Source organism: Pituophis catenifer, unplaced genomic scaffold (genome assembly GCF_029215685.1).
Source record: "Pituophis catenifer annectens isolate HBS135680 unplaced genomic scaffold, rPitCat1.0.hap2 SCAF_2, whole genome shotgun sequence".
NCBI classification, from domain to species: domain Eukaryota; kingdom Metazoa; phylum Chordata; class Lepidosauria; order Squamata; family Colubridae; genus Pituophis; species Pituophis catenifer.
In genome coordinates this window covers 262,169,098-262,196,525 of record NW_027256882.1, presented here as the reverse complement: position 1 = coordinate 262,196,525, position 27,428 = coordinate 262,169,098, and the positions used below count along the sequence as shown (strand labels likewise).

The window sequence follows — 27,428 nt, the reverse complement described above, 5'->3', positions numbered from 1 at the left end:
CTAATGGTGCTGCACTAAGATCTTGCAATCTGAGAGTAATTGCCAGTATTCTTCCAGTCACATTGCCCACTTTAGTGATCAAATAGGTGCCCCAATAGGGGAAAACAACCTGCTACATCAACTTGCTTCTCCCTATGGTAATTCTTAAGTATACCTCACTTGTACACCTACTACTAAATGGCTAACTGCAGCATGAGGAGGTAATCTGGGTTTGTAAAATGGATACAGGAGCTTAAGTAATAAAGCAGAGCAGGGGTGGGTTCTACTTACCTTTACTACTGGTTTGCAATGGGGCTGCACACGCGCTTCTGCACAGAAGCTTGCTGATGATGTCGGAGTTGGTGGGCGGAGCCTCCTGACGGTTTTACTACCGGTTCTATAGAACCGGTCTGAACCGGAGGCAACCCACCACTGAAGCAGAGGTATTGAAAGGGATCAGACAAGTAATATAGCTGAAGTTATTACATGAACAGTCCTGTGCACTCAAATCACTTTTTCTCCTTCAAATCTGAATGGCTTCAGCTGTATCATAGGTGTGTATGTTTAAGACCAAACCATATTTACTGAGAAGCAATAGTTGTTGATAAGGGGAAAATTGCTTTAAATTTACACTAGGAATGCTAAACACTATGTTTATTTGCCTCAGATTCCATTATAAGGTACAGTATATTATAAGACTATAAGGTCTGCCTCAGGTTGAGCTTGGCTCCTGATTACCACATGGACACATCCATGACAATAGCATAAAGTATTTTCCCATTACCTATTTCATTCATACATACACACTCACTCACACATATGATATTCTCATTTGGGGTAAGCCAAGGCTCAAAATAAATAATAAGCAAAATAAGTTTGAGGCAGAACATAGTGAAAAATCTATGTTTTCCCATATTTTATCCTTGCATATCAGTTTCATCTTCCACCACACCCATCCACCAAGTCATACTGCCATTAAACTTCAGGATCTCATCAACATCATCCAACCAGAATTCTTCGGCTTTTTGTTTTCTAATTTTCTGTTCATGCATATAACTTTATTACCAAAACAACGTGCCTAGGACTGCAATTTAAATATCTTATTATTACCTTACATTCAAGGATGCACTTTTTTTTGCTTGGTATGGCAGTCTGCCATATTTCCCTGTACAGATTTCTACTCAAAGAGTCTCAAACACAGTCAGTTTGATTATGAGATGATGGTGTTTGAAGACAGAGTTTGTCTCATCCTTTAAATCCTACTTCATTTGTTTTGTTCATAATATAATGTGCTACTGTTTTCACACAAGTCTTCTTAGAAAATACTTTATTTAAAATATCAAAGATTTTTAGAGTATATTTGTGGAAGCAATATGACTATCACCTCAAGAAATGTTTCATTCTGGAAAAAATTAACTGAAACAGTATTATGTACAGATTGCATGGCAGAGTTGCTAATATGCCCTCAGGTGCAAGTGGATTCCTACAGGAGTTGTCAGCCATACACAGGAGAAAAAATAATAATCTATAATTGACTGAAATTATTTTCAAGCAGCTCTTCAGCCACTGCCATGTTCATTTCTCCACTGCTTTTGGAACCCAAGAAGTCACATAAACCCATATTCTTTTTCCACCTCCAAATATAGGTCATTCATGCTGAATGGGGTACAGCCACTCAAGATTTTTAAAAAATGAATCGGAAAGCTGGAGATTTCTGAATGGTGAAGTGGGATTGGAAAGAGCCGATGGAGGTGGAGAAGTCCTAATTAGCATGGGAATGGGAAGTTGATGGGGTGGGAGATATTAGAGAAATGGTGAGAAGATAAGCGTTCTTTATAGAGAAACATTGGAGAATTTGTTTATAAATAATATTTTAATACTTATTTATTATCCTATTTCATTGCTTCAGATTCCCTTGAATTTCATGAAACCGAACATTTCTTGGATTCTGTGCCAGCATTATTTTCTGCTCTGAACTTTACTGCAAGAAGAAATATTCTTGTTAGAATTCAGAAAACACAAATATGCCCTTAATCTTTTTGGGGTGTGAATAGGTTCAGGCATACTATACAAAGTTTAGTAGCCACTCAAAACCATCTGCTGCAATTTTACACAAAATATATATGTAGTTATTTAAAATTAAAACTAAAATTATTACAGATTTATGAAGCTGAAAGAAATCCCTCTCAAAATAAAACCGGCGTCTTTGCTTTTATTGTACTAAGAAAATTGATATATTGACAAGCTTACTGCTACCTTGTTTCTTATATGCTTGCAAAGTCAACAGGCTTTTCAGTTGCAATTCTGTGCTTACCTAAAATCTATCAAGCACACTGAGCGTGGGTTTTGCCTAGAAATATATTCATGCATCCATAATTATACAGGTGGTCCTTGACTTACAACAATTCATTTAGTGACCGTTTGAAGTTACAACGATACTGAAAAAAGTGACTTATGGCCATTTTTCACTTACGACCGTTGCAGCCTCCCCATGGTCACATTCGGATGCTTGATAGCTGATTCATATTCATGACGGTTGCAGAGTCCCAGAGTCATGCGACCATCTTTTGTGACCTTTGGACAAGCAAAGTCAATGGGGGAGGCAGATTCACTTAACAACGGTGTTACTAAGTTAACGACTGCAATGTTCACTTAACAAATGTGGCAAGAAAAGTCGTAAAATGGGGCAAAACTCACTTAACAAATTTCTCACTTGGCAACATAAATTCTGGGCTCAATTGTGGTTGTAAGTCAAGGACTACCTCTATTTGCAGCCTCTTGTTTTATTTGTTAGAAATTTTGATTATACTTCTGCCCGTCCAGCATACTTATGTTGCCTTTCTTTTTTTTTCTTTTTGCTTAAAAGAGCATGTTCTCCCTCTCTGCATTACCTCTCCATTTTTGTATTTGATTTATATCCCTCTTTCATTCAGCAGCATACCCAGTGCTCTGTCTCCTCCTATTTTCTTCCATAACAAACCCCGTGCGGTAGATTGGGCTGAGAAACTTGAGTGGCCCCAAGTCACCTAGTCAGGCTGGGGAATTCTGAAAATTGAAGTCCACATGTCTTAAAATGGCTAAGGTTGAGAAACACTGGTCTAGAGACTCTCCCTGTTTGAAATATGGAACCTCCTGCTTTTACAGTAGCAAGCTATTCTGCTGGAGCAAGATTGGATAATAAGAACTAGGTCTGGGGTCTGTGACCCTAAACACTCAAAGAGCCATTTGGACCCATTTCCCACAGAAAAGAAAACACAAACCCTTTGGTTGCCTGACTATTTCTTGAGTGGCCACAAAACTAGCATATGTAGTTGAATTAAACGTTCTATTTTCTTCTGAAATTTTTCTTTTCTTGGATTTATCCATGGTTGGTTTACCGGGGTGAAAAGCTCAATAAATCACATGCCAGCAGGTGTCGCACATTGATGGTTGTGATGCATATTTTGAGTGACAAGGAGAGGGGTGAAAGAGCCACATACGGCTCCAGAGCCACAGGTTGCTGACCCCTGAACTAGGTGAATAATGTCATTTGGAAAAAAGCTGCTTCAAGTGTTTTTAAGGGGCTGCTCACTAGGAAATATTGTTTGAAGACTCTTTCAGGTAAGAGCATGTCTGTAAATCATCTCTCTGTAATCTAACGGTGTTTGTCCTTAATCTTTTCCAAAAGGGAAAGGTGAACTACTCTAACAGGCTCTAAGTGTGATGCTCTTACAACAGTTGCTCACCAGCCAGTTGTTGAAATCCCAGGCTTATCAGATCCTCATATAAATGTTTAATAGGATTCTGGCCAGCCATCAGAACACCGTGTAACCAGATAAGAAGCATTCTGTGTCCATGTTCCTTGTAGCTCTTTCCCCCTAGAGGATAATATACAACATGTTAGCTTACTGTTTGGAGAAATGCTTCTATGTCACATTTTTGGCTGCAAAGATTTGTTTCAAGAGTTTACCTAGATTCTTAAACTTTTGTTGGAAAGGGAAGGTGGACGAGACTACTAGGGATACAGCATAATGAAGATCAGGCCTATTAACCTTTTGTTCCCTCCACTAATTCTTGAGGGGAAATATGAAGAGATCTACCACTATAGAGATTGCAATGACAGAAATGTTGACGATATTACACAAATGACATTAGTCTTTTTTTATATTAAAAAGCTGTAGGAGACTGTTATTCTCCACCTCCACCTCACCACATTAGCAGTCAAAATGTTATTTCCTAAATTGTTTTTGTTATCTAGGATGAAAGTTATGGGAATTCTGTATCTTTCTGTGGGTGAGACAGTGGCTTTGGCAAGTATGATTTTTGAGAAAATAATAACAGGAACAGAAAGAATTAAACAGCTTTGGTGTTCCCATCTACAGCTGGATATTCATTTGGAAAGGTTTCTATTGCCTGTCTCCTCATAGTTAGGTATTTTAGTGCTCTATGGAAACAAAACAAAAATAGTTATTTTTCATATCAGAAAGTATGCTCCTGGGCAGTAGCTAAAGTTTAAAATGTCAACAATATAAAATAATAAGCATCTAAGCTGTGCCACAATATTAAATAGGACAGAATTCAACAGCTGAAAGATGTACAAAGGACATCAACATATAAACAAAATCCTGAGGCAATCAAAACATTTTATTCTTTTGTTAAAAATTGAATCTCCTTTGAAAGCTCAGAGTATGTTTATGCCATAGAAAGCACCTCTTCCTAATGCATTTATCTTACCAAAGCATTTGGAGAAAGGCCTCCTCTTAAGATATAAATAAAACATTGCAGATTTAAGCTGGTATGGGGAATCAATAAATATAGGTGCTGAAAGGATAATCAGTTGGGATGCAAAGTAGCTTATTTTAGACCATAGTCAAGGGGAAAAGTTTCTGTTTGTTTTTAATGAAGGGATAAAGGTGCTTTGTCCATCTGTTTTTATTAGTGGAGGTTCCTAGATGTTCAACAGTAAGGGAAGAATGGTCTTCTATAGTATTTATATGCCTAGTCCAACCCTGTAGTTGAAGAGTAATCAAGCAGAAAAAATAGTTTTTCAGAATGTAATGGAATGAGGCTCCTATTTCATATATACTAATAGGATGTTCATGAAATCTTGATGAAGGAATATAATTGTCTAGGGAGATTCTCAGTCATCCATGTCATAGTTTTCTCAAAGATGCTCATAAGGCAACTGGACTGCTTTTTGAGGAAGAAGTAGAAGCTTCTTCATTTGTGACTGGATGGTTGGGGGATGGAAGGATAAGTATTGACAGTTGACACTAAATGGTGGGAGGATGAAAGGATAGGTTCTGACAGGATGGTGGGGTGGTGGTGGAAGGATTGTATTTCTTTGCAGTCATCTGATTGTTGGCACTCTCTGGGAGAGCCTTTTAGGCCACTTGGGGGTCACCTGAATCAGAGTACAAATGGTTGTGGAATCTTCTTGGAATTGCTGAAAGGACTCCATTGTAGATAGGAGATAGGTGGTTTGAAAGAGGGGTAAAAGAGTCCATCTATGTTAGAATTGAACAGCCCTCCCTCAATAGAGTGGGAGGAATATGACACTACCTATCTTCTGTCTACAATGTAGTCCTGTCTTGTTTACAGCAAGAACTAGAAGAATTATCAATTTCCAAAATGCTTTTTACTTAATCTATTCTGAAGAAGTGTAAATATTGAAATAGACACCTGATAAATACGGAAAACTGCAGCTTGGATAGTGATGAAGTTCATAAAGGTGGGCTGTAAATCCTTTTTTTTTAGTGTCTTGAATTTTGACTGGCCTATGTGGCGATATACTCCTTTAACATTTAAAAAACTTCACAAAATGAAAGCTACAGTCTCATTAAAATTGATTGGAAGGATTTTTAATGATCTTAAGTCCTATTCTCTAACACATTCAACATACTGTAATGAAATTGTGCTTTGTTTTTCTTTAAGCACACAATCACATATAAATTTTTCTATGTTACCTTAGAAACAACATTTGCAAGAATATCCAATAGTTATTTTATTCTGACTGGCAGTGACAATTCTCACTGGCAGGATTGACATTTATAAAGAAAGAAGTCTATATCACTCAGAAATAATATGTTGGATTTTAGTTAAGTTTCCTGTATTTGGAATGGAAACACTGGTGGTTGTTTTTTTAAATCATCAAGTTACCTGTCCACTGTTCTTCTATTGTTTTGATTTGTTCACCTGTAAACTTCCAAAACTGTGCCAGTTTTACCCAGTCTCGCATTTTTAATCCATTATATGCTAGATTCCAAAGAGACGCACGGATCTGTTTTGTCTGCAGATTGTGATCTTGTTTAAAAGATAGATTAATATTTGACACATCATTACAGTGATGCTCCTGAAAAAGAAATTTCAGAGATTAAATCATGTGTTCTTCAACTAATTTGCTTTCACTCTCAACTATAATCTTTGGATATTATTCTACATATTTTAGAAATGTTAATCATATCGGATACATGTTTTTCTTTCCTTCTGTTCAATTATGCCCAATTGAATTATGTCCAACAAGGTTTTTTGGAAACAGTTTACCATTGCATCCTTCCCAGGACTGAGAAAGTAAGTGGCCCAAGTGCCAAAGGCAGGACTAGAACTCAGCTTGCAGCCTGAAGTTTTAACCATTACATCAAACTGGCTCGCTAGGTACTGAATGTCAAATCCTTCAGAGGTATTCAGTTCTTCATTTTCATATGCCTTGTTCACCAAGTTCTGGCTGATGCATCTTGGAGTATTAATTGAGGCTTGACAATGCTGAAATCTGCTCACAAATCATGCTTTGGGACTTTTTTAAAAAATGCATGCAGTATACTCTGCTTCCCCCAAATTGTCCTTCTTCTTTTATACAATCTACTGTATATATCTGCACGAAATTATTTCATAGCTCCTTTCCATTGATAAGGAAATAGCTTATAACATCATAGGGAATATTGTGGAAGTGATCTCTCCTTGTTTGCCTATAGCAAACATTTATAGAGAGGCAGTTTCTTTGTTCAAAAATCAATACTTGTTCTTATTTTCTTTGGCCACTCTTCGTAATGGAATATCATTTTCCTCCTTTGCCTTTGTTTGTAATAAGATTAGCAGATATATTTATCTAGCCTCCAAAGCCCTTCTATTCCCTTATGGCACAAAACAGTTGCTAAAAAAATCTTATCCATACCAGGTTCACACATAAGATAACTGGGAAGATGTATATTTCTCTATCCATGTAGTTAATATTATCACATGGCATTAAGAAAGCCAGGTAAGAAAACCAAATTAAATCTATTTTATTTGCAACTCCTACTCTGTCCTCTATCTTCAGTTGTTTTCAGCAGGAGAAAGTAATGCCATACAGTAAAACCTCTCTTCAGCAAAAACGGAGGTTTTACAACTTTATACAGTGAAAGGCTGAGTAGATTTGCCATATTTCCATGGGTCCTGTTCTACAGACCTTCGCCCAGGAGTGTCAAGGAAAAAGACATCTAGGGCTGGAACATGGAACAAGTCCAGGGTCCCACATTACCAGGATGGGGAAAATGCAATGGCCATGGAGAAGTGGGAGGGGGTGGTGCAAGTAATAAACTGTCAAAATCTTGCACTAGCATCAACACAGATGACACCTTAATTCAAGGAGGTAATTAGTAACTAGATTAGGTAGGCTGATGATACTGAATGTATTTGGTATTCTACATACATGACTGTTGCCTTATCTAGCTTTCTGTTTTATAATACGCACGTGTAGGAAGAGTGGAGAACCTGAGAGTGGAGACAAAAGGCAGATCAGCCTAGAATTCCTATGTAGCCACAAGCAGACTAAGTTCAACCCACCTTGAATTCTGTGGACCCTTATCTAATTCCAAGCAGGTGCTGTTAGTTGGGAATATTCTTATGCACAGGCTGCAATAAACCAGTTTATTGGATCTTCACATATGGACCTGGTCTTTCATGCCTGGCAGCAGCCAACATATCTAAGCAGACACATTTTGGATTACACTTATGAAAACTGTCTTTGGAAACTACCAATTTCTATAAATACAATGATTTCTTCTGTCAGTTTTTAACACTATCAGCTAAGAAAAAAACCTGGAAAGACAAGACTTTGTTAGTAAATAGAAGAAGTTAAAAAGCAACGTAAGAATTTAACTTCTTAATATCTTATCATGATGGCATGAGGAAGGGCTGCTGGGCAAAGTGGAAAGGGAAAAGAAAGAAATGGGATACTTCTGATCTAAGATTTCCTACCAGTTCTGCAAGGAAGCTTCAAACTCCAGAACTAAAAATAAGTTAGTTTGCTCATGAAATTCAATATAATGAAGAAACATGCTTGACCAGAAAAGCTAAATAAGTTGTGTCCTACCTGTTTCCAGAGGTAATATCTCTCTGCTTTTATAATCATGTCTACAACTAAGGCATGATTGCTTCTGGATGCTACAGCAAGTGCGGTTTTTCCTTGCTAAAATGTAAACATTGTCAGTTATTAAACTAAACACACACACACAAAATCTGTGCTGAGGTATAGAATTTATTGCAAAACTCTAATCTCACCACCATGTATCTTGAGAAGTGTTTTTTAAACATTTTAAAAAAGTCATTTTGGCCAGCAACAAGCAATTTTTATAGCCATCTAAATATAATTCTGTATCTAAGTAGGTAAAATGTTTCCATGGATTCTCTATTCCTTCTTAAAAAGTTAAAAATCCTGCAAACCAGCCAACTATTGCTTTTTATCATTCCATGTAAAAGCGCAAGCATTTCCAATCTATTAAATTTGTAGAATTTTGAGACGACTTTTTAAAAAATGAGTTAGTGGCTATAGGTACATTTACATGCCCCACTTTGGTACAATGCTGTTTGGATAGTAGTTCTTGAAAGATGCCTTCACGATACAGCTTTCTTCCCATCCCCATAACAAAAAGCACTTTGATTTTTTTTTTCTAATTTAAATTGATGTTTTCCATTTTCTCCCAATAGATAACCTTACACATGACATGAGTGCTTCGGTAATAATTGAGCTAATAATCTACCCAGTACATATTGGTCACTTTCAGTGGGTAGTGGCTGACAGTCAAGCTATCTGCTAATAGAAAGATATGACTCTCTGACGTCCCATTTACACTTCCCTCCAAGATTCCATGCATGATGTGCTGCAAGTCACATTAGCAGATTGTGTGCATGGTTGTGGTGTGTGGTCCTGCAGGAGCAGTGCCTAGTGAACAGATTGCCAACATGGCTGCTGGCACATCATACTATGGTACACATACTGAAATGAGAAGATCATGCATTATGTCATCAGACTGGAATTAGTGCTCTTCCTGCTTCAACTACCACCAACTTATGCATGGAATGGTGGCAGGTATGTGGGCAAATCAAGTGAGGCGTGAAAGGAGGGGAAAGTGTCTCTCATTTTTCTAGAAGTGTCTTGGATCAGGTGCTGCGAGTACAGTAATCCAGGGTGGGTAATCTTAGTAAAGCAAGAGTGGATATTAGGCTCTGAAACAGAGATAAATCTCTGGTATAGCCAACTGTTAAAACTTAGCTCCTTCCCCAGTTTCAGCCTCACCTCATGGTAGACAGAAATGAGTGATTGTTTTTTCCACCATCAGGGAAATCCATCTGTCACTTCACAATAATTGGCCTCTGTTGCAAATAGTGTTACCAGATAGCAGGAGCACAGGATCCAACAGATCAAAGCGCCTCCACCCCTTCTTAATATCTGTGTGACTTTGCACATCCCTAAAAAGACTTTGTGCTACTTTGACCTACATTGTGTCTTTTTTTTTTTACATTCCCCCTGCAAACACCTCTGAAAAATATTTAGACTAGCTATTTTACTTTCAAAATAATGTCCCTCTTATTGAATGCATTCTGATACAAAGAAAAACAACAACAAAAACCCAGAAGCCACAGAAGAGAATAGAGAAATGGAACCATCTCATTTCTAGGATCTTCTCTCTATCTTGCAGCTGCCAAATTACCAATGAATTTTTGGATTCATTGTAGTTCCCTGACTTCATGGTAAAATTACTGTGCTAGGAGCATACACTAATATTGGATTAATCCAATTCAATTCTATTCTATTCAAATAAAGCCTAAAAAGTTATGTATTTATCCATTTACCCATCTCTTTTGGTTGTTAAAGGAGCTTCATAACATTACAAAGAAATTGATGGCCTAGCATTGGCTAATTGATAATTCATTGTGGAAGCAAGGATTTGGACTCAAATTTTCCTAGTCAAAGCCCAACAAACTATCTGCTGTGATGCACTGCTTTAAGATATCCCTCACAAAGATCTAATAAATAACCTGCTTTCTAAAGTTGCACAGCGTTTAATTCATTTTGCTGTGGACAATCTCATCTAGGCAGCAATAATGTTATTAACAAAGCTGGAATTAAATCTGCTTTTGGGTAAGTAAAGAAAATCAAGGCTGCAAACATAACTATTGCATCACCTCTATCATCATCCTCATTATCCACAAAGGCTGTGTTCACACAACACCTTTAACCGGGGTAAACAAAACCTAATGGTTTCACTCACTGGACATGATTAAATTTGGTAATCTTAACTTTGACTTGGTTTTGGTGTAATGAAACCTGACATCTTTGATTAGCTCATACTTAAGGTAGTATGTGATTCCAGGAAATGGACCAACTTGGTATCCCAGTTAAGTATGCTGGGTGAAGGTAACCAAAATGTTAAGAATGGTGTCCTGTAATGGGAAGTCTTATAACTATAGAATTCGACTACTTAGATTTAGAAGCCTGATTTTTCCACTTAACAGCCCATGGGTTCATTTAACAAAGGCATTGGGGAGAGCACAGATGGGGAAGTCGTTAAGATAGGTGGTTCACTTAACTGCCCTCCCAACTTTCAATCACAATGGGCAGGCTCCCTTATAGTTATAACTCGAGGATTACCTGTACTACTTTATGTCACAAATACAAAGAACAAATACTGTTATTTCATGTCTGGCACCACAGGTCTTATTCCATTAACCCTGTTGCAAGTTTTAAGGGATAACCTAAGTCAAGAATTCTATTTTAATAAGGGATAATCTGAAAACCAAACCAAAACATGCAGGAGAAATGCATTTTAATAGAATTATGAATACCTTATCTACTATGCTGAAGTCACAGCCTGCCTTTAGCAGTATTTCTATTATTTCCACATTTCCAAGGTCTGCTGCCAGATGTAAAGGTGTTTGATGTCTCTTGTAGATGTAAAGGATAATATTATTCAGAAATCTTTTGCATTAGAAAAATGTAACAAAGAAGTTAATATTCGCATTACGCAAAGAATGGAATTAAAATGGCAATGAATAGGTTTGGCTCAGGGCCTGTTGCAAGTTTCCTCTTCTTGCAAATATAGAGATATGGATCAGGCAGTGCACTTTCTCAATGGCAGTCCCCTTTCTCCCATTCAATTTAATTCCAAATGCGTATCCATCCAAATCTGTACCTGTATTTTTTAATTATAATTGTTTTAAATATTAATTTCTGCCTAAAATATTCTGGAATATTTTAAAAATCAGAGTAAACAAGTTATTCAAACTTCTATAAAAATAAACATGGCAATGTTGTTGTTTGCTTCTCTGTATGTATTTATGTGGAAATTAGGAAAAGTAGCTGGATGTCTCGGGAGCTAAGAAGCTGAACTTCTAAAATGGAGATTTTCTCTCCTCTATTTTTGTTAAAAATTCAAGGATTATTTCCCTGGTAATTTTGTCTCAGAGGGTTGTGCTGGTTTCATGGAAATTTGAAAGTCAAAAGCAGTAGTCTGGACAATGAGCAGCCAAGCCATAAATCAAATTATAATATTTACACACACACAAACACACACAAAAATATTATGTCCAATATTCAACTTACATGATTTTAACAAGAATTTCTTACCTTATTTAGGCAATTTATGTTATGGTTTGCCTTTATTAAACTATTTATCACTGATAAGTTGTTTTTTGTGATAGCCAAATGTAGAGGAGAATTATCTTTCTGTAAAGAGAGGAGAAATAACATCATGAAACTATTTCTTATTCATAAGAAATCATGCTTGACCAGGTTGAAAAGTTTTAAAATAGGGTGAAATCCTGTATTAACAAATTGAGTATATTATTCCAATAAGGTTATTCAAGATTTCCATTATTCCACTAAAAGCCACTATTCAGATGGCTAGCTAATGCATTTACTTTCATTGAACTTTATGAGTACTACATCCACTACAAAACTTGAGTTTTATTTCAAACATGTTAGAATGTTAAAATACCTCTCTCTTGATCATAGATATTTCAAATTCATATAATTCAACAAACTTCTCCCATGGTATGTCTATCATGCTGGTGGTAGAGTTTTATAACAGCATAGACCAAGGCAGTGGTGAAATCTAAAATTTGTTATTACCGGTTCTGTGGGCGTGGCTTGGTGGTGGTGGTGGTAATGTGACTGGGTGGGCGTGGCCAATATTTTTTTTTTCTTTTAAAACCATTTTTTCTACAACCTCTTTGGCGAAGAGGTTGTAAAAAAATGCTTTCAAAAGGCTCTGACGATCCCAGCTGAGTTGCCTGATTGTCAGAGGATTTTTTAAAAACCCTCTGCCGATCAGGCAACTCAGCTGGGATCGTCAGAGCTTGGATCGTCAGAGGCATTTAAAAGAAAAAAACTTTTTTTCTTTTAAATGCCTCTGACGATCTCAGCTGAGTTGCCTTGATCGGCAGAGGGTCTTTTAAAAAATCCTCTGACAATCAGGCAACTCAGCTGGGATCGTCAGAGCCATTTAAAAGAAAAAAAGCCTCTGATGATCGCGCGGCTCAGCTGGGCATGGGGGGAGGCAGGGATTTTTGCTACCAATTCTCCGAACCACCCGCCTCCATCGCTACCTGATCGGGTGATCTGGTCAGAACTGGGAGCATTTCACCCCTGGACCAAGGCTATCCTCCAAGAGGAAGTCAAGATGGCGATCACAACTATGCAACTGACCATCATAACTGGCCATCATCTTGTCTTTTTTGATCCCTCTTTGTAGACAGCTCTGATACAGACTGTTTGGCTACAGTCCTAAATAAATTAAGATTATTTAATTATAAAGAGCAATATATAGATTGATAAAAGTCTTCTTCTCTTTAATGTTCTTGTTAGAAGACTAGTATTACCAATCATTTTTTTTGCAATTTTGTTAAATTATAATTATAATCTTAATTATTTGCATATGCTGTATCTCGTCACACAAACACATTGACTGTTTGTCGTACTGTTTACAATTTTTACTTCTTCTTATTAAGCAATTCTGCTGAATTTTGCCCTGCCAATTTTTCAAATCCAGGTTTTTTAAAACTGTAATTTCATTCAACCTTTCTTCAAATCACAGCTACTGCTTTTGCACAAAACTTTCATTATGTACCTTTTTATAGTTAAATTATGTGATGGATTTTCGAATGAGGAGGATGAACACTTGGATTCTAATGTTTGTTGCACTGCTAAAGCAACTTCAAGGACATCACCCAAATTTATTTGCAAAGGAATCTCTTGCAACCATAGCAAATGTATGTGGTAGATATATTGAATATCTAAAAATGTTAAGGGACAATTCCTCCAGCTGAACATTTTTACTTATATTTATTTTACTTATATTTATTTCAGAGTTAGGCATATTTTAATATTCACTCAGCAAAACTGAAAATAGAATGCTTAATTGATTTAGGCAGACTGTGGTTCTTCCCTTTTTATGTCTTGAATTATGCATAGCTGTAGCTATCACCGCTTTCAGAGAATGTCAAGACATCTTAGGGATATAACATATGAGAAAACAACAATAACAAAAAAATCACCTGAGACTGAGCATCCAGATCAATATTATGACTGATAAGAAATTTGACCAAAGGTGTGTGTCCATTTTGGGTTGCAACATGCAATGCACTGGCATTGTGCTGAAAGAAATATGTTTAAAAGAAGGGGAAATAATTTTGAATGTTAATAGTACAATGTAATTCAAAGCTGTGTTTTTCGAAGATATGTACAATTATGCTAATAACAAAAATTGTTTCAGAAAAATTAATTAGGCCAATCTCCAGAAAACACATTTGGAGAATAATTCCTTATCTTTTGCCACAGTTATTTCATGTTTTATCAAAGTCTACGTCAAATACATTATATTCCCTTCTACCTCATCTCCTTATGTATTTAGTTCTGATGGAGAAACTCTGGTGCCTTATGCCATTGTTTCTAATGCTACTCAAATAAAAGAAATATGATTTAAGATCAGTGGTGGGTTTCTACCGGTTTGCTCCAGTTCGGTCGAACCGGTAGTGGCGGCGGTGGGAGGCTCCGCCCACCCACCTGAACATCATCATGGATGCTCTTCTGCATGCGCAGTGTCACGTGCGAGCAAAGCAAGCACACACATGCACACACTCACAGTTCCAAACCAGTAGCGAAGGTAAGTGAAACCCACTACTGTTTAAGACGCAATATTTTCTGTGAATGTGGGTGTGTGAAATGAGAAAAATGGTTAAGAATGGAGAAAAATTATAGTTTACCAAATCAAAATCATGTCACCTTAGCTAAATGTATCAGGCTAAAGTTACATTTGTATATTTGCTTCATAGTAAACAAAATTACTTCTCAGAAAATATGCACTGGATTATTGCTGGATGACATGGAAAGCAGAAAATGAAGTTTTAAAAAAATCATTATTGCAATTTCCCTAATAGCTGTTCCATATCGTTAATTTGAATTAGTGGTATGCTTAAGGCATAGTATTAACAATAATTTTATTACTGTTTCCTTCAATTTCCTTGGACCTGTATATTAATGTCGCATCAAGATCCTTTTTATTAGAAAAATAAGTAATAAAGACGACACAAAAGTGAGATGAAAATGAGTTAACTGGGACTATAAAAATCCAGGTGAATACCATCAAATGATATAGAGAACTTGAAATTTAATGATCATCTGGATTTTGCAGCCCAGATCTGGCAGCCCTACTATACTTTAATACAAATTTCACAAAAGCAATTTATCTGGTTTTTAATTCACAAGAAGGAAAATTCAAAGAAATATTATCTCAGTAAATTAATAAAGAACACCATGTGTATCTACATACTTTGTTCAAAATATTGATGTCACTTCCGGCTTCCAGTAAGAGGTCAGCACATTTTTCGTGGCCTCCTTCAACAGCCATATAAAATGGTGTTTCGCCATTCTGAAGAACAATACAAAAAGGAAATATGCCATTAATGTCAGATACAACTGCTTATATACCCAATATTGGCTCATAGGAGGTAAGAACATTTTTTCAGATCATTTCTATAAAATGGAAGAATTATTAAAGGTAATTTTTGTATTGAAACTTTTGATATGGGACTGCAAAATATGTATTTTTCATTTCATTTCAGCAGTTATTTTTTTTTCATAGGGAGTTCATGTTTAATAATTGATAAAAATCTCATAAATAATGGTAACCCTAGTACCGATCATACACAACGATTGATTTTACTTGTATATCACCAAATCAATATAGACTCATGACAATTTACCAAACAGTCAATAATAAAACATCTATAAACAAAACCATCCACTGCAGATATAATTACACGGATTACAGAAATGAACTCCACATAGGGCTATCCTTGAAGACTACTCCAGAGAAACGGTTGGTCCAAAATGCAGTGCTGTTGGTGGTGTTGGACATGCTTTGTTATGCCTGTGTGACCCCATTGCTCTGCAGTCAGCAAGGATTATCAATTGGTTTATTACAATTCAAGGCGCCAGGTATTACTTTAGAGCCATTCATGGTACAAAGGCCTAATTTTTTTTAAAAAAAAAACTAGTTTTATTGGGTTTTTTTCTTTTCTCATCTCCCACCTCACCCACATCTTTCTTTCTTTTTCTTTTTTTTTTGAACAGAATGTTGGTCGTTTCTTATACAATTAGTCAAATTCAAATACATTTTACTCAATTACAATTTTTGTCAATATTGTCTTCCCCCTTTCCTTTTTTTTTTTGAATATACCTCAGTATTTCTATTCTTGCATACATAAACACCTTCTTCATTTATCCCTAAATTCTAACTTTACTATTCGTACATATTTGTCCTCTTTTATTCTTAAACAATTCATTCTTTTTTTTAAATATATTTATATTTGTTTATTCAGAGCTGCCTTTCTTCCATTTCATCTTTTTTTTATTGTACAGCAATCTTTCTCCTCAAACCTCTCCCTCTTCTCCTTCCAACTTTCTTTCCCCACCTCCTTCTTCTCTTCTCTACTTCCCCTTCCCTTCTCCTTCTCCTCCTCTCTTTCCCCGTCTTACCTTCTCTCCTACTCTGCTTTCCCTTCCCTTCCTTCCTCTCTACTCTTCCATCCTTCTCTCTCCTTCCTCCTCCCTTCCAATTCCTTCATCTCTCTCTATTGCTGTATTCATTTTCAATTTAATGTTTTACATTGTGGAGTTCAGAAAGGCCTAATTTTTTGAGGGACCACCTGTCTTCAATTGTTTTTATGGCTGTCTGATATAATTTGGCAGAATGGGCACGCTGTGAGTCCAATTGATTGTGGCATCTTCTAGGACCCAGGAAGCAGGCCTTCTCTGTCACAGTACCATACCTCCCCTCTACATTCTTTCCATCCAGGTAACATAGTAAAAGCCTGCCTGAGTTTTGAGCATGAGTTGCCTTCTTGCATTTTTATTTGCAAAAATAAAAATGCCCCTTTTATTTTTTTTTTTGCTTTATGCATCTTTCAGCCTATTTCTTGTTTTTTTACCTGATTGAATTCGTTTATATCTTCCCACTGCTGAAGAAGAATCTCTACCACATCACTGTGGCCATTTTTAGCTGCTAGATGCAAGGCAGTGTTTCCTTCCTACAAAAATGTACAGAGACAACTAAGAATGTAGGCTTGAATTGTCACTAAAAACAAACATTCTTGAACCAAGAATAATAAACATAATGCTAGATCTTTAATAAAAGAATGCATACAGATGTTTGCAGGGGTGAAATTCAAAATTTTTCCCTACCGGTTCTGTGGGCGTGGCTTGGTGGGCATGTCAGGGGAAGGATACTGCAAAATCTCCATTCCCATCCCACTCCAGGGGAAGGATATTGCAAAATCTCCATTCCCACCCCACTCCAGAGAAAGGATACTGCCAAATCTCCATTCCCACCCCACTGCAGGGGGAAGAAAACTGCCAAATCTCCATTCCCACCCCATTCTGAGGCCAACCAGAGGTGGTATTTGCCGGTTCTCCGAACTACTCAAAATTTCTGCTACCGGTTCTCCAGAACCTGCTGGATTTCACCCCTGGATGTTTGGTACATTGGTATTTTGATAAGAATGCAATCTGCCATTTCAAATAAAATATGCTTTTAAAATATATATAATTAAAACACTCTTCAATATGTTTACAAATTATCGTTTCATTATTTTGTTAATTAAATTCTGGGGGAGGGAGTAAAAAGTAGCAGAGAGTAAATAGCCTTGTAGGCCACAAAGCCCCCCCCCCCTCACTTTTTAAGTGATCCCTTCTCCCAGAGCCACTCAGGATTGATACACCCATTCAGTGCAAACTGCCATATAACACCAATATGACTTTCTACTAATTTTTTCACAGAAAATGCAATCAGACTTCTGGTAGACATAATACAAATGTAAGACAGTGAAAAAGCAAAGTAGCTTCCGCGGCCCGATTCGAAATGGCTCAGAGCCACGGCCCAGGGGTTGGGGGACCCCTGTTCTAGTATCAGTGTCCTTTGGTACTCACTAGACATCAGTAAGAGCCTGTAGTACAGTGGACTAAAGCACTGTTATTAACATCTGCTGCTTGCAATTATTGCAAGTTCAAATCTCACCAGGCTCAAGGTTGACTCAGCCTTTCATCCTTTCAAAGGTAGGTAAAATGAGGACCCAGATTGTGGGGGCAATAAGCTGACTTTGTATAAATATACAAAAGTATGAAGGCTATTGCTTAATGCATTGTAAGCCGCCCTGAGTCTCCGGAGAAGGACGCATATAAATTAAAGCAAAAATAAATAAATAAAAAATAAAAAAAATAAATAGAAAATGTGACTTCACCTGAAAAAAAATCTACCTGCTGATTTTAGATTTTTTTTCTACATCTCAAGTGAATGTTAAACCAATCTTAATAGTAAGGACAGTGAAATGATAACTGAAGAAGTTGTGGATTCCCTTTCTCTGGAAGTGCTTAAGTGGAAGATAACAAGATGCTTAATATGCACTAAAACAAGAATTGGACTCAGGGCCCAGTGTGTGTTGGAGAAAGATTCTCGTCATGTGACAGAGCAGAGGGAGAATTTGCAATTGAGAATATTGTGATAAAATGTAGCTTAGTAAGGAAGTGTGAAAAAAGAGTAGGTATGGATTACAGCAAGCCAACAGCACAGGAACTGAAAGAGGAAGCAAAGGCCAGAAGTTACTTCACTCTGCCCAAGATACTGACAGCCTACAAGCATATAGCAGCTGTTCCCGCCCGCACCAACACAGTGCGAAAGCCACTTCAGCAGTTCATTAAAGCAGCTGATAGCAACAGAAGCCAACTAACTTCTAGATGGATACTGTACATCAGTGGTGAAATCCAAATTTTTTTACTACCTGTTCTATGGGCGTGGCTTGGTGGGTGTGGTGTGGTTTGATGGACATGGCTTGGTGGACCATGGCAGGGGAAGGATACTGCAAAATCTCCATTCCCACCCCACTCTGGGGCCAGCTGAAGGTGGTATTTGCCAGTTCTTCAAACTACTCAAAATTTCGCATGTCATGTGCGCGCGCAGACCTGTGCATGCACAGAAGGTAAAAAACACATTACTTCCTGGTTAAAACCAGGAAGTAATGACACTTGGGGGATGGGCGGAACTTTGCTCCGCCATCGCTACCATATCGCCGAACCACGGCCAAGATCACTACCAGATCGGGCGATCCGGTCCCTGGTCTAAAGACACGATAACTGTCTAGCTCAACATAGTTCAGCAAAAGAGAAAAAAAATATTTGTAAGTCTCTTTAAATGTGATGGACTTTGGAATAGGTGTGGCATAGCATATATTATAGGTTTAGTGATGAGTGATAAATTTCAGAAATAAGTGTTTTTAAAAATATATAATAAACCTCTCTAGAAATGTAAGGACAATAGCAGTAGTCTATTCGTGGTCTGCACCATTTCCCAAAAGAACCCTCTCTCACAATTTAGTATATGACATACAAAATCAAAGAACTGTCTTTATAAATAGGCTTACCTTATCCTTTTCTGAGGTGAATAAATTAAGGGTAATCAACTCACTTATCATTTCTTCATGGCCCATTTCAGCTGCGAGGAAGAATGGCTTTCTCCCTTTCTGTGAGAAAAGTGAAGTTAAAAGACACTAGGGAAGAAAATTGGTATTCTTCAAAGATTAATTACCCAAAGTTGGAAGTAATGTGTCCCTTTGGATTGCATGTGGTCCCCAGCCAAACTACAAAATTATCTACAGGTGATCTACAAGAATGCTGAGCAAGAAGATGCTCAAACTCTGCCTGAGTGTCTTCTGGTAGCGCTACAAGTGCCATATGAACAAAAGACACACCAGAAGGGTATTTTACTTAAACAAATCTGACTCAGGATGTAGCAATGGCCTTCCAGTCCCATCATCTAACTCAGACTTCCCCAACTTTTCCGGTTTTGGAAACTGGCGGGGGCGGGAGGGGATGGTTCCACACGAGCAGCCAGCAAGTATATGTCAGCACACTGCTCCACACGCCCACTGCTTGTGCAAATGGAGCACGCTTCTATGGTCCAGTTCAGAACAGCTCATAGCCCAGTAGTGGGCCGTGGCCCAGGTAGACCCCTGATCTAACTTCTTTAAAGTGCTAAAGGAAGACTGGGTCTGCATTTTTTTTTAATGGAGAATTTTCTGAATGCTGCTCAAATCAGAAAACAATTCTTTTAATCTTCTTGTATTACTATATATGTGATGTGACCCACAGTATATACATAATCTTTTAGAGTAGATTCCTCAGGGTCACACATAGCCCCTATAAGCTTGTAAGAGCCCATCAAAAAGTAGCTATCAGCTTGCAATCTTTAAAGAAACACAATAAGAAAGTCATAAAGTAAATGGAAGTCAACCATATCAATTATATTGGAGTAACTGAATGTTAATGGGATGTGGTGGCTCAATGGCTAAGACACTGAGCTTGTGAATTGAATGGTTGGCAGTTCAGCGGTTTGAATCCCTAGTGCCACGTAATGGGGTGAGCTCCCGTTACTTGTCTCAGCTTCTGCCAACCTAGCAGTTCGAAAGCACGTAAAAAATGCAAGTAGAAAAATAGGAACCACCTTTGGTGGGAAGTTAATAGCGTTCCATACGCCTTTTGGCATTGAGTCATGCCGGCCATATGACCACAGAGACGTCTTCGGACAACGCTGGCTCTTCGGCTTTGAAACAGAGATGAGCACCGCCCCCTAGAGTTGGGAACAACTAGCACATATGTGCGAGGGAAACCTTTACCTTTAACTGAATTTTATTTTTTATTAAATTAAAATTAAATTAAAATTTATATTTTAAAGTTTATATTTTTGAGCGAAGACTTTTGAAGTGTAGCCCCCAAATTTACAGGCCATATGCAGCATTTAGCCCAGTAACAGACAGGTATCTTGATGCATGCTCAGAATTACTGCAGAAAATAGGCGTTATGAATATATGTCAGATCAGTTAATGTAATTCATAATGTATGGTTAATCAAGAGGAGCCAGAAATACACAATCCCAGCAATATCTATAGGCTTGTGTGTGTGTGTGTGTGTGTGTGTGTGTGTGTGTGTGTGTGTGTGTGCATCTAAGATGGCAAAAAAGATGGCCATAGCATTGTGATGCAATTGTGTGCGTTATAAATGTACATGTAATATTAACACACCATGAGACTTGCATAATGATGCTGCACCCACCAGCATCTTGCCAGGTTTGACTCACTCTGTAAGTAACACTGAATAAAACAAAGGTCTGTTCTATCAATATTCATGAAATACAGATAAAAAATTAATGGTAGCCATATTTATAAACATGCACAGTATTTTAAATAAAAGTATTCAGAGAAACATTGCTAATATCCATTGTCTAATTGCTTATAATATTCTTTGCACTTATAATACCTCATCAGGTTTATTGAGTTCCATTAGGTGAAGATCTCGGATAAAATAATTCACTATTCTGACACTATTGTTCTTAGCAGCAAAATGTAGGACATTCATGCCTTCCTAAGAAAAAGAAAGAACAGTTACTGAAAACTGAATTAGAAATCCTTCTGTTGTATATATGGTTGTTGCTGGTTTATATCTTGGGATAACATACCTGGTTCTTTGCTTTTTGATCAGCTCCTGCTTTAATTAACATCAGCATTATTTCCAAATTACCGGACCATGCAGCAAGATGAATTGCAGTAAGGCCATGCTTCAAAAGTAAGTAAAATAAGTAAATATAAACTTCGAAGAGACAATGAAATTCAAAACTAGTCTTCTAAAACTTTGTTTTATTGGAAAATAGGTTGACCCCCTCATCTTTGTGGCAGCCCCTTAGATACTAGAACACTGCTATCATATCATCTCTAGTCCTTTTCATTAAACTAGACATACCCAATTCCTGCAACTGTCTTAGCCTCCAGCGCCCTAATCATCTTTGTTGCTCTTCTCTGCACTTTCTAGAGTTTTGCCATCTTTTTTACACCATGGTGATTAAAACTGGGTGCAATATGCCATGTGTGGTCTTACCAAGGCTTTATAAAGTGGTATTAACACTTTGTGTGATCTTGATTCTATACCTCTGTTAATGCAGCTTACGACTGCATTGGATTTTTTGGCAGCTGCAACACGCTGCTGGCTCATATTTAAGTGATTGTTCACTAGGACTGCAAGATCCTTCTCACAGTTACTACTATTGAGCCAGGTACCACCTATTCTATATCTATGCATTTGGGTTTTTTTGGGTTTTTTTTGCCAAAATGTAGAACTTTACATTTCTCATCACTGAATTTTATTTGTTAGATAGGGCCCAGTGTTCAAATCTCTCAAGATCCTTCTGTATCTTGAGTATTGGCTATTCCTGCCAGCTTGGTGTTGTATGCAAATTTGATAAATTCCCTTCAATCCCCTTGTCTAAATCTTCAGTGTCTCCATTGAATCTTACATCACTTCAATTTTGCCTTTAGCCACCTTTAGAATGGTTTTATCACTTTATTTCTTATCTAGTCAGCTGGAAAACCCTAAATGACATATTATTAATTCAATTTTTCCAATAGCCTGGGCATGATTAATCAGAGATATTAGAATTAATGTTTTCATTAAATGAATTATAGGAGGAGAGATGTTTAGTCTATGCTAGCCAAAGATCAGAATGACTCTGGTAGCCTTTTTTTAAACTAACACAGAGGTCCCCTAATCCCAGTGTGTGGCATGCCACTGGTCCACACATGCCTGGGCCACACAAACAGATAAAGCCCCCCTGCCCACAGAAAAACCTCTCTTCACAGAACTGGTCCTTGGCACCCAAAGGGTTGGGAGCTGCTGGACTAATACATATTATTAAAATTCCTTGAAAGAAAATCTGTTAGTCTAATATGATATAGTGGATTCCTTCTTTTTAATAAAGGAGCCTCTAAATCTATTTCAGCTATTATAAACATAGCAGTAAGAAATCAGTTGCATATACCTTATCTGCAATATCAACTCTAGCTTTGTGATGGAGAAGAAAGTCAACTGCAGATATATGATTTCCTGCAACCGCAAAATGGAGGGCTGTGCGCTTCAACTAAAACATGAAATAAATCATTGGGAATAAACACAGAAAATCAGGAGCAAAATTAGACATAGGAAGCATTTAAATTGAGTTAATTAAACTATGGCTAATATGTAATCCTGTTTAATGGGTCATCACCTTCCTAACGCATCCCCCAAAACACATCATTTTGTAAGCCTCCACACCTACGGTATAAGCCCAGAAAAATGTGTAGCTTCTGTTTTATTTTTAAAATGTAGATAGAAAATAGAAAAAGACATAGTAAAATTTCAGTAAAACAAATGATTTACCTTTGTATAAAATTCAAAATTCATTGTTTCATTAATTAATTAAATGTATAGAAGTAGGTTTATTATATTAAGAAAAGTTTCTATAAAACTTTAAACATTAATATTAATGGTGATATTGCCATTATTTGTCATGTTCCAGAAACAAACTATATAAAGGAAAAGAAAAGGGAAAGATAAAATGAATAAATAAAACAAGTTAATAAAATGAACAAGAATCATCAAAACAATATTAAGTTCTATATCTTTTACCACTGCATCTAAAGGTGATTGATTGCATTTAACTTTTATAAACATTCAAACTGTTCCTAATTATCTTTACATCAGTGGTGAAATCTAAAAATTGTTGCTACCAGTTCTATGGGCTTGGCTTAGTGGGCATGGCTTGGTGGTCATGTGACTGGGTGGGCATGGCCAACTTGACATCACATATGTCACTCACTGTTAGAGCCAGGAGCTGCACATTCTGAAGCACGTTCTCCCATTCTGAAGCCCCCAATGCTTTCAGTTTCCCTCCACCATCTGGCTTGACTGCCCAAGCGAACCTTGGAGCCTTCTTGCCCTGCTCTCCATCCTGGAGGGCCGCACATCCCCCCCAATCCTCTGTACAAACATCCCGCCCCATTTCTGCAAAGGCAGAGCCCCTCTTGCAGGGTGATCCAAAGAGGGGGATGTTGCAGAAAAGGCCAGTGCCTTCTACCCGTGCCTCCGAAGCAGCCCACTGGATTCCCACCTGGCCACCTGCCTGCTCTCTTTGACCGCTGGAGCCACTCCAGGAACTCGGCCCACAGAATCCAGGCAAGCATGGCAGGCCTGTGGGGAAGGGAGTAGGCTGCTAGCTCCCTTCCCTGCAGCCCTGCCATGCTTGCCTGCCTTCCACGTGGCCTTCCGCTTGCCTACCTTCACAAGCTGGCCATGAGAATGCCAGGAAGGCTGCATAGAAGGCAGGGAAGCATGACAGGACTGCGGGCTGCGGATCGGTTTGGGGGTGTGGCCAGTCAGCAGTCGCTACCAGTTTGGCGAACCAGCCCCAATGTCTGCTACCAGTTCGCCTGAACTGGTCCGAACCAGTATCATTTCACCCCTGCATTACATCACTTACTTTTCCTTTAAAAACCAGAGTCTTAAATATCTAAGTATGTGTAACATATATTTTTATGTAACGTATAATATACAGAGGAGCCATTACTGCTTAAATTTTTCAAACTTGTGTTCTGGATATATACTGTTCATTTTGCCATTGCTGCATATTCCCTAAGTTTGGTCCCCCAGTCTCATATTGTCCACACAGTTGTCTCTTTTCCAATGTTGGGCACAATTTTGAGGTCTCAATGAAGCAACTGACCAGTACAGCAAGACTGTGCTTCCTTCTGCTTACCTCCATTCTCAGAATTGCACACCTTTAGTGCAGGGAGAAGGCCAAATAAAAGTCCCAAAGACTAAAGAATAAATACTATTTTTCCTAAATAATGAAGAAATAGAATCTGTTGGTTAGAGAAATTCACTATACTTTTATACTTACAATATTTGCAGCATTAATATTAACTTTTTTCCTAAATAACCTTTCCATAGTGTCCAGATTATTAGTTTTAGCAGCATGCTGAAATTCTTTTTCATCTGGAAGCACTGCAAAACAAAGAGCACAACTTCTGCGATACTGAGGAAATTCTGATAATAATCCTAAATGGCTTAATTCAAATTACTTTACTTTTCCCTAAAGTGTTGAGAATCTTCTGTTACAATACTCCCATGAGGAAGTCTGGGTTACAATATCCACAAATATCTGGTAACTATTACAGCTGAGTTAGATTTTAACTTTTACCCTTCTGATTCTAGTCCAGAATCTAAAGCTAGTATATCACACTTCTATTAAGCAATATGGGTATAGTTTTTAATTTTTATTTTCTCAGTTTTCCACAGGACCATATATCCCTTTATATAATTAGAATCAAGTATTTAAAAATAATTTAAAGTTTTTAAAATCCTACAAAACCCAGAACCTGATTATCTCCGGGATTACTTACTCTGAAACAAATGTGTATATTTAGTAAAATCTGTGAGAATAACCCATCTACTGAAAGGCCCATCTCCATAAGAGTGCCTTCTACAGGACCCTTGAAGCAAGATCTTTTCAAGGGCTTGATGTCAGCCCTACAAGGTAAACTAAGAAACCAAAGTCATATAGATCACAACTACTTTTATTATAATGCCAACAGCAACAGACTCTTGCAAGTCTGAATGTGCTTTCCCTCCCTTACTTTATCTTTGTGGGAAGAAGAAGAATGGTATTTGTCTGGGATATTTACTTACCTTGTTTTCTTGGCCAGGGCTCACACTTCTCTTATCTGACCATTGCTTTGGAAGCAGTTTGTCCCACCATTCTTCAAAGCCATTCCCTATGCCCATGATGGTGAGCCATATCTGTCGGCATGCGAATGTTGCCCTAGCTTAGCTCCAGCACGCATGCATGCGCCCTCCAGCTGATTTTTGGGCCTTTCAGGCCCACCAGAAATTAGGAAACAGGCCATTTCCGGCCTCTGGAGGGTCTCCGGGGGTGTGGGGAAGGCTGCTCACCCTCTCCAGGCTCCTAGAAAGCCTCTGGAGCCTGGGGAGGGCAAAAAGCAGGCCTACAGGGCCCACCATGCTATCACGTACCGAAAGTGGTGGGAGCACGGGGGGTCATGTATGCATGCACCGGGGGGCGGGGCGCATTGAATTATGGGTGTGGGCATGCACACACGCGACCCTCCCGCGGTCCCCCCCACTTTGGCACGCAACGGCAAAAAGGTTAGCCATCACTGCCCTATGCCCTCTATATTCTCTTTGTGAAGCACAGCTTGCTCTTACAGAAAACTCACAGGGGTTAACATACTGGACTAGTGAGTTTTAGGTCTCTTTTAGATATGAAGGCTGGTTGAGATATGCTCCTGCCTCCTGTCATTCATAACATGGCCCAAAGTAATCCAAGTTACTCTCCCTCAGTCCAACCCACCTCACAGGGCGGTTGTTATGGATGACAGAAGGCAGGGGCACCATGTATGTATATTGTCTTGAACTGATCAAGAAGAAAAATATTATTTTTTCTATATATGTCACTCTGAATTGTTGGTAGAAGAGCAACATTGGGATAGTTTAATGAATTCATTAATTAAGAAATTACAATAAAGGACAGAGGAGATAGCTTACTTGTATTGATATTTATAAAAATAATTTTGTGAATGAGCAAGTCCACCTCCTTGGCTGTGGCTACCATGAAAAAAGCTGCAATACAGCAAATAATGCTACCAGTCAAAATGACACTGCATGATGTTCACAAGCCTTATGAAATAGCTGTTTCCAATTTCTATCATGAGATCTAATACTTTGGCCCGATTAACTTTAAGTATGTCTCTTTGGGTGTTGAAGGTGTTGAAGGTTTTTGTTACTTCTTTAAGTCAATGTTGACTCTGGGCAATTGCCTGGACTAGCCCTTGCAGTTTTCTTCACTAGAGTTCAGAAGTAGTTTGCCATTACCTCCTTTCTAGAGCTGAGAGAGAATGACTGGCCCAAGGTCACTGACTAGCTTTGCACCTAAGGCAAGACTAGAACTGTCTCCCTTTTTCTAGCCTGATCTCTTCACCATTACATCAAACTGACTCTCCAATTTTAAAATAAATAACTGTATTTTTACATTTCCTCTGAATTCAAATGAATTTTTTTTAAAAAAATGCTTACCACATAACATGAAATTTGCTTAATCTTGGGCAACTCTCTCCTCTCAACGCTTCAAATGTGACATGATTGAAATTAGAATGAACTATATATCAATTATCCCCTTCCAGGAAACTGGAAGCTTACCCTACCTCCAAGCGTTTTCAGAGGATTATTTGAACACTTAGTGTAGTTCAAAGAAAGATTATTTAAAGTTTTCAGAAAGCCCTGAAGATTTCAAATTCAAATCTGGGCTGGATAGGATTTCAAATGTCAAGAGGGTTTCAATTGGAAATTTCGTATAGGAAACGAACCGCTGCCCTGTTCGATCCGTCTCCCTGTCTGGAGGATTTCCTCCGGGGCGGCTGTGCTCTTTTGCCTGCTTTTTAACTCTTCGGGATCAGCGGAACCTTTGCAGAAAAGAGGCCGGACAAAAACATCCAACCGAAGTAGCTGAACGCCTCGCGAACCCCAAGGGGCGACGGGGCTGCGCTCCACGCTTCGAAGAAGAGAGCTGCGTGCCGGAAGAGCCCCACAATCCGGCGGTTTTACCCAAACCAAGGCTTGGAGAGACCCGCCCTCCGCCTCCCTCTCTCCGACACTCACAAGTCTCCGCGTTGGCCGCTTCTGCTGCGGCTGCCGCCTTCGCGCTGTCGCCTTCCTTCGGAGTCAGGTTGAAAAAGCCCCTCAGATCAGCGAGGCCTTTCACGGTGCGGCTCCGGATTTCCTCCAT

General features: G+C 38.2%; 1 protein-coding gene across 1 annotated transcript; it reads right to left on the bottom strand.

Annotated features, from left to right (window-relative positions):
- Nucleotides 1-1,901: 1,901 nt before the first annotated feature.
- ANKDD1B (ankyrin repeat and death domain containing 1B) lies at nt 1,902-27,428 on the bottom strand. The gene is made up of 15 exons (XM_070935826.1): nt 27,302-27,428; nt 24,528-24,631; nt 22,632-22,730; nt 21,279-21,377; nt 21,080-21,184; nt 19,189-19,287; nt 16,705-16,803; nt 15,045-15,143; nt 13,771-13,869; nt 11,843-11,941; nt 11,062-11,160; nt 8,309-8,404; nt 6,118-6,310; nt 3,705-3,836; nt 1,902-1,960 (listed from the first exon to the last, which is right to left on the bottom strand). The coding sequence occupies exons 1-15, from the start codon at nt 27,426-27,428 to the stop codon at nt 1,902-1,904; spliced, it is 1,608 nt and encodes a 535-aa protein (XP_070791927.1).

What these genes read in the sequence shown, in the direction of transcription:
- ANKDD1B (XM_070935826.1), bottom strand. Translation starts at nt 27,428, where the DNA reads ATGGAGGAAATCCGGAGCCGCACCGTGAAAGGCCTCGCTGATCTGAGG. An exon ending in GAGTTGATATTGCAGATAAG is followed by an intron (nt 21,378 to 22,631) that starts GTATATGCAACT and finishes TTACTTTTGAAG; the next exon opens with CATGGCCTTACTGCAATTCA. An exon ending in GATATTACCTCTGGAAACAG is followed by an intron (nt 6,311 to 8,308) that starts GTAGGACACAAC and finishes TTTCTTTTTCAG; the next exon opens with GAGCATCACTGTAATGATGT.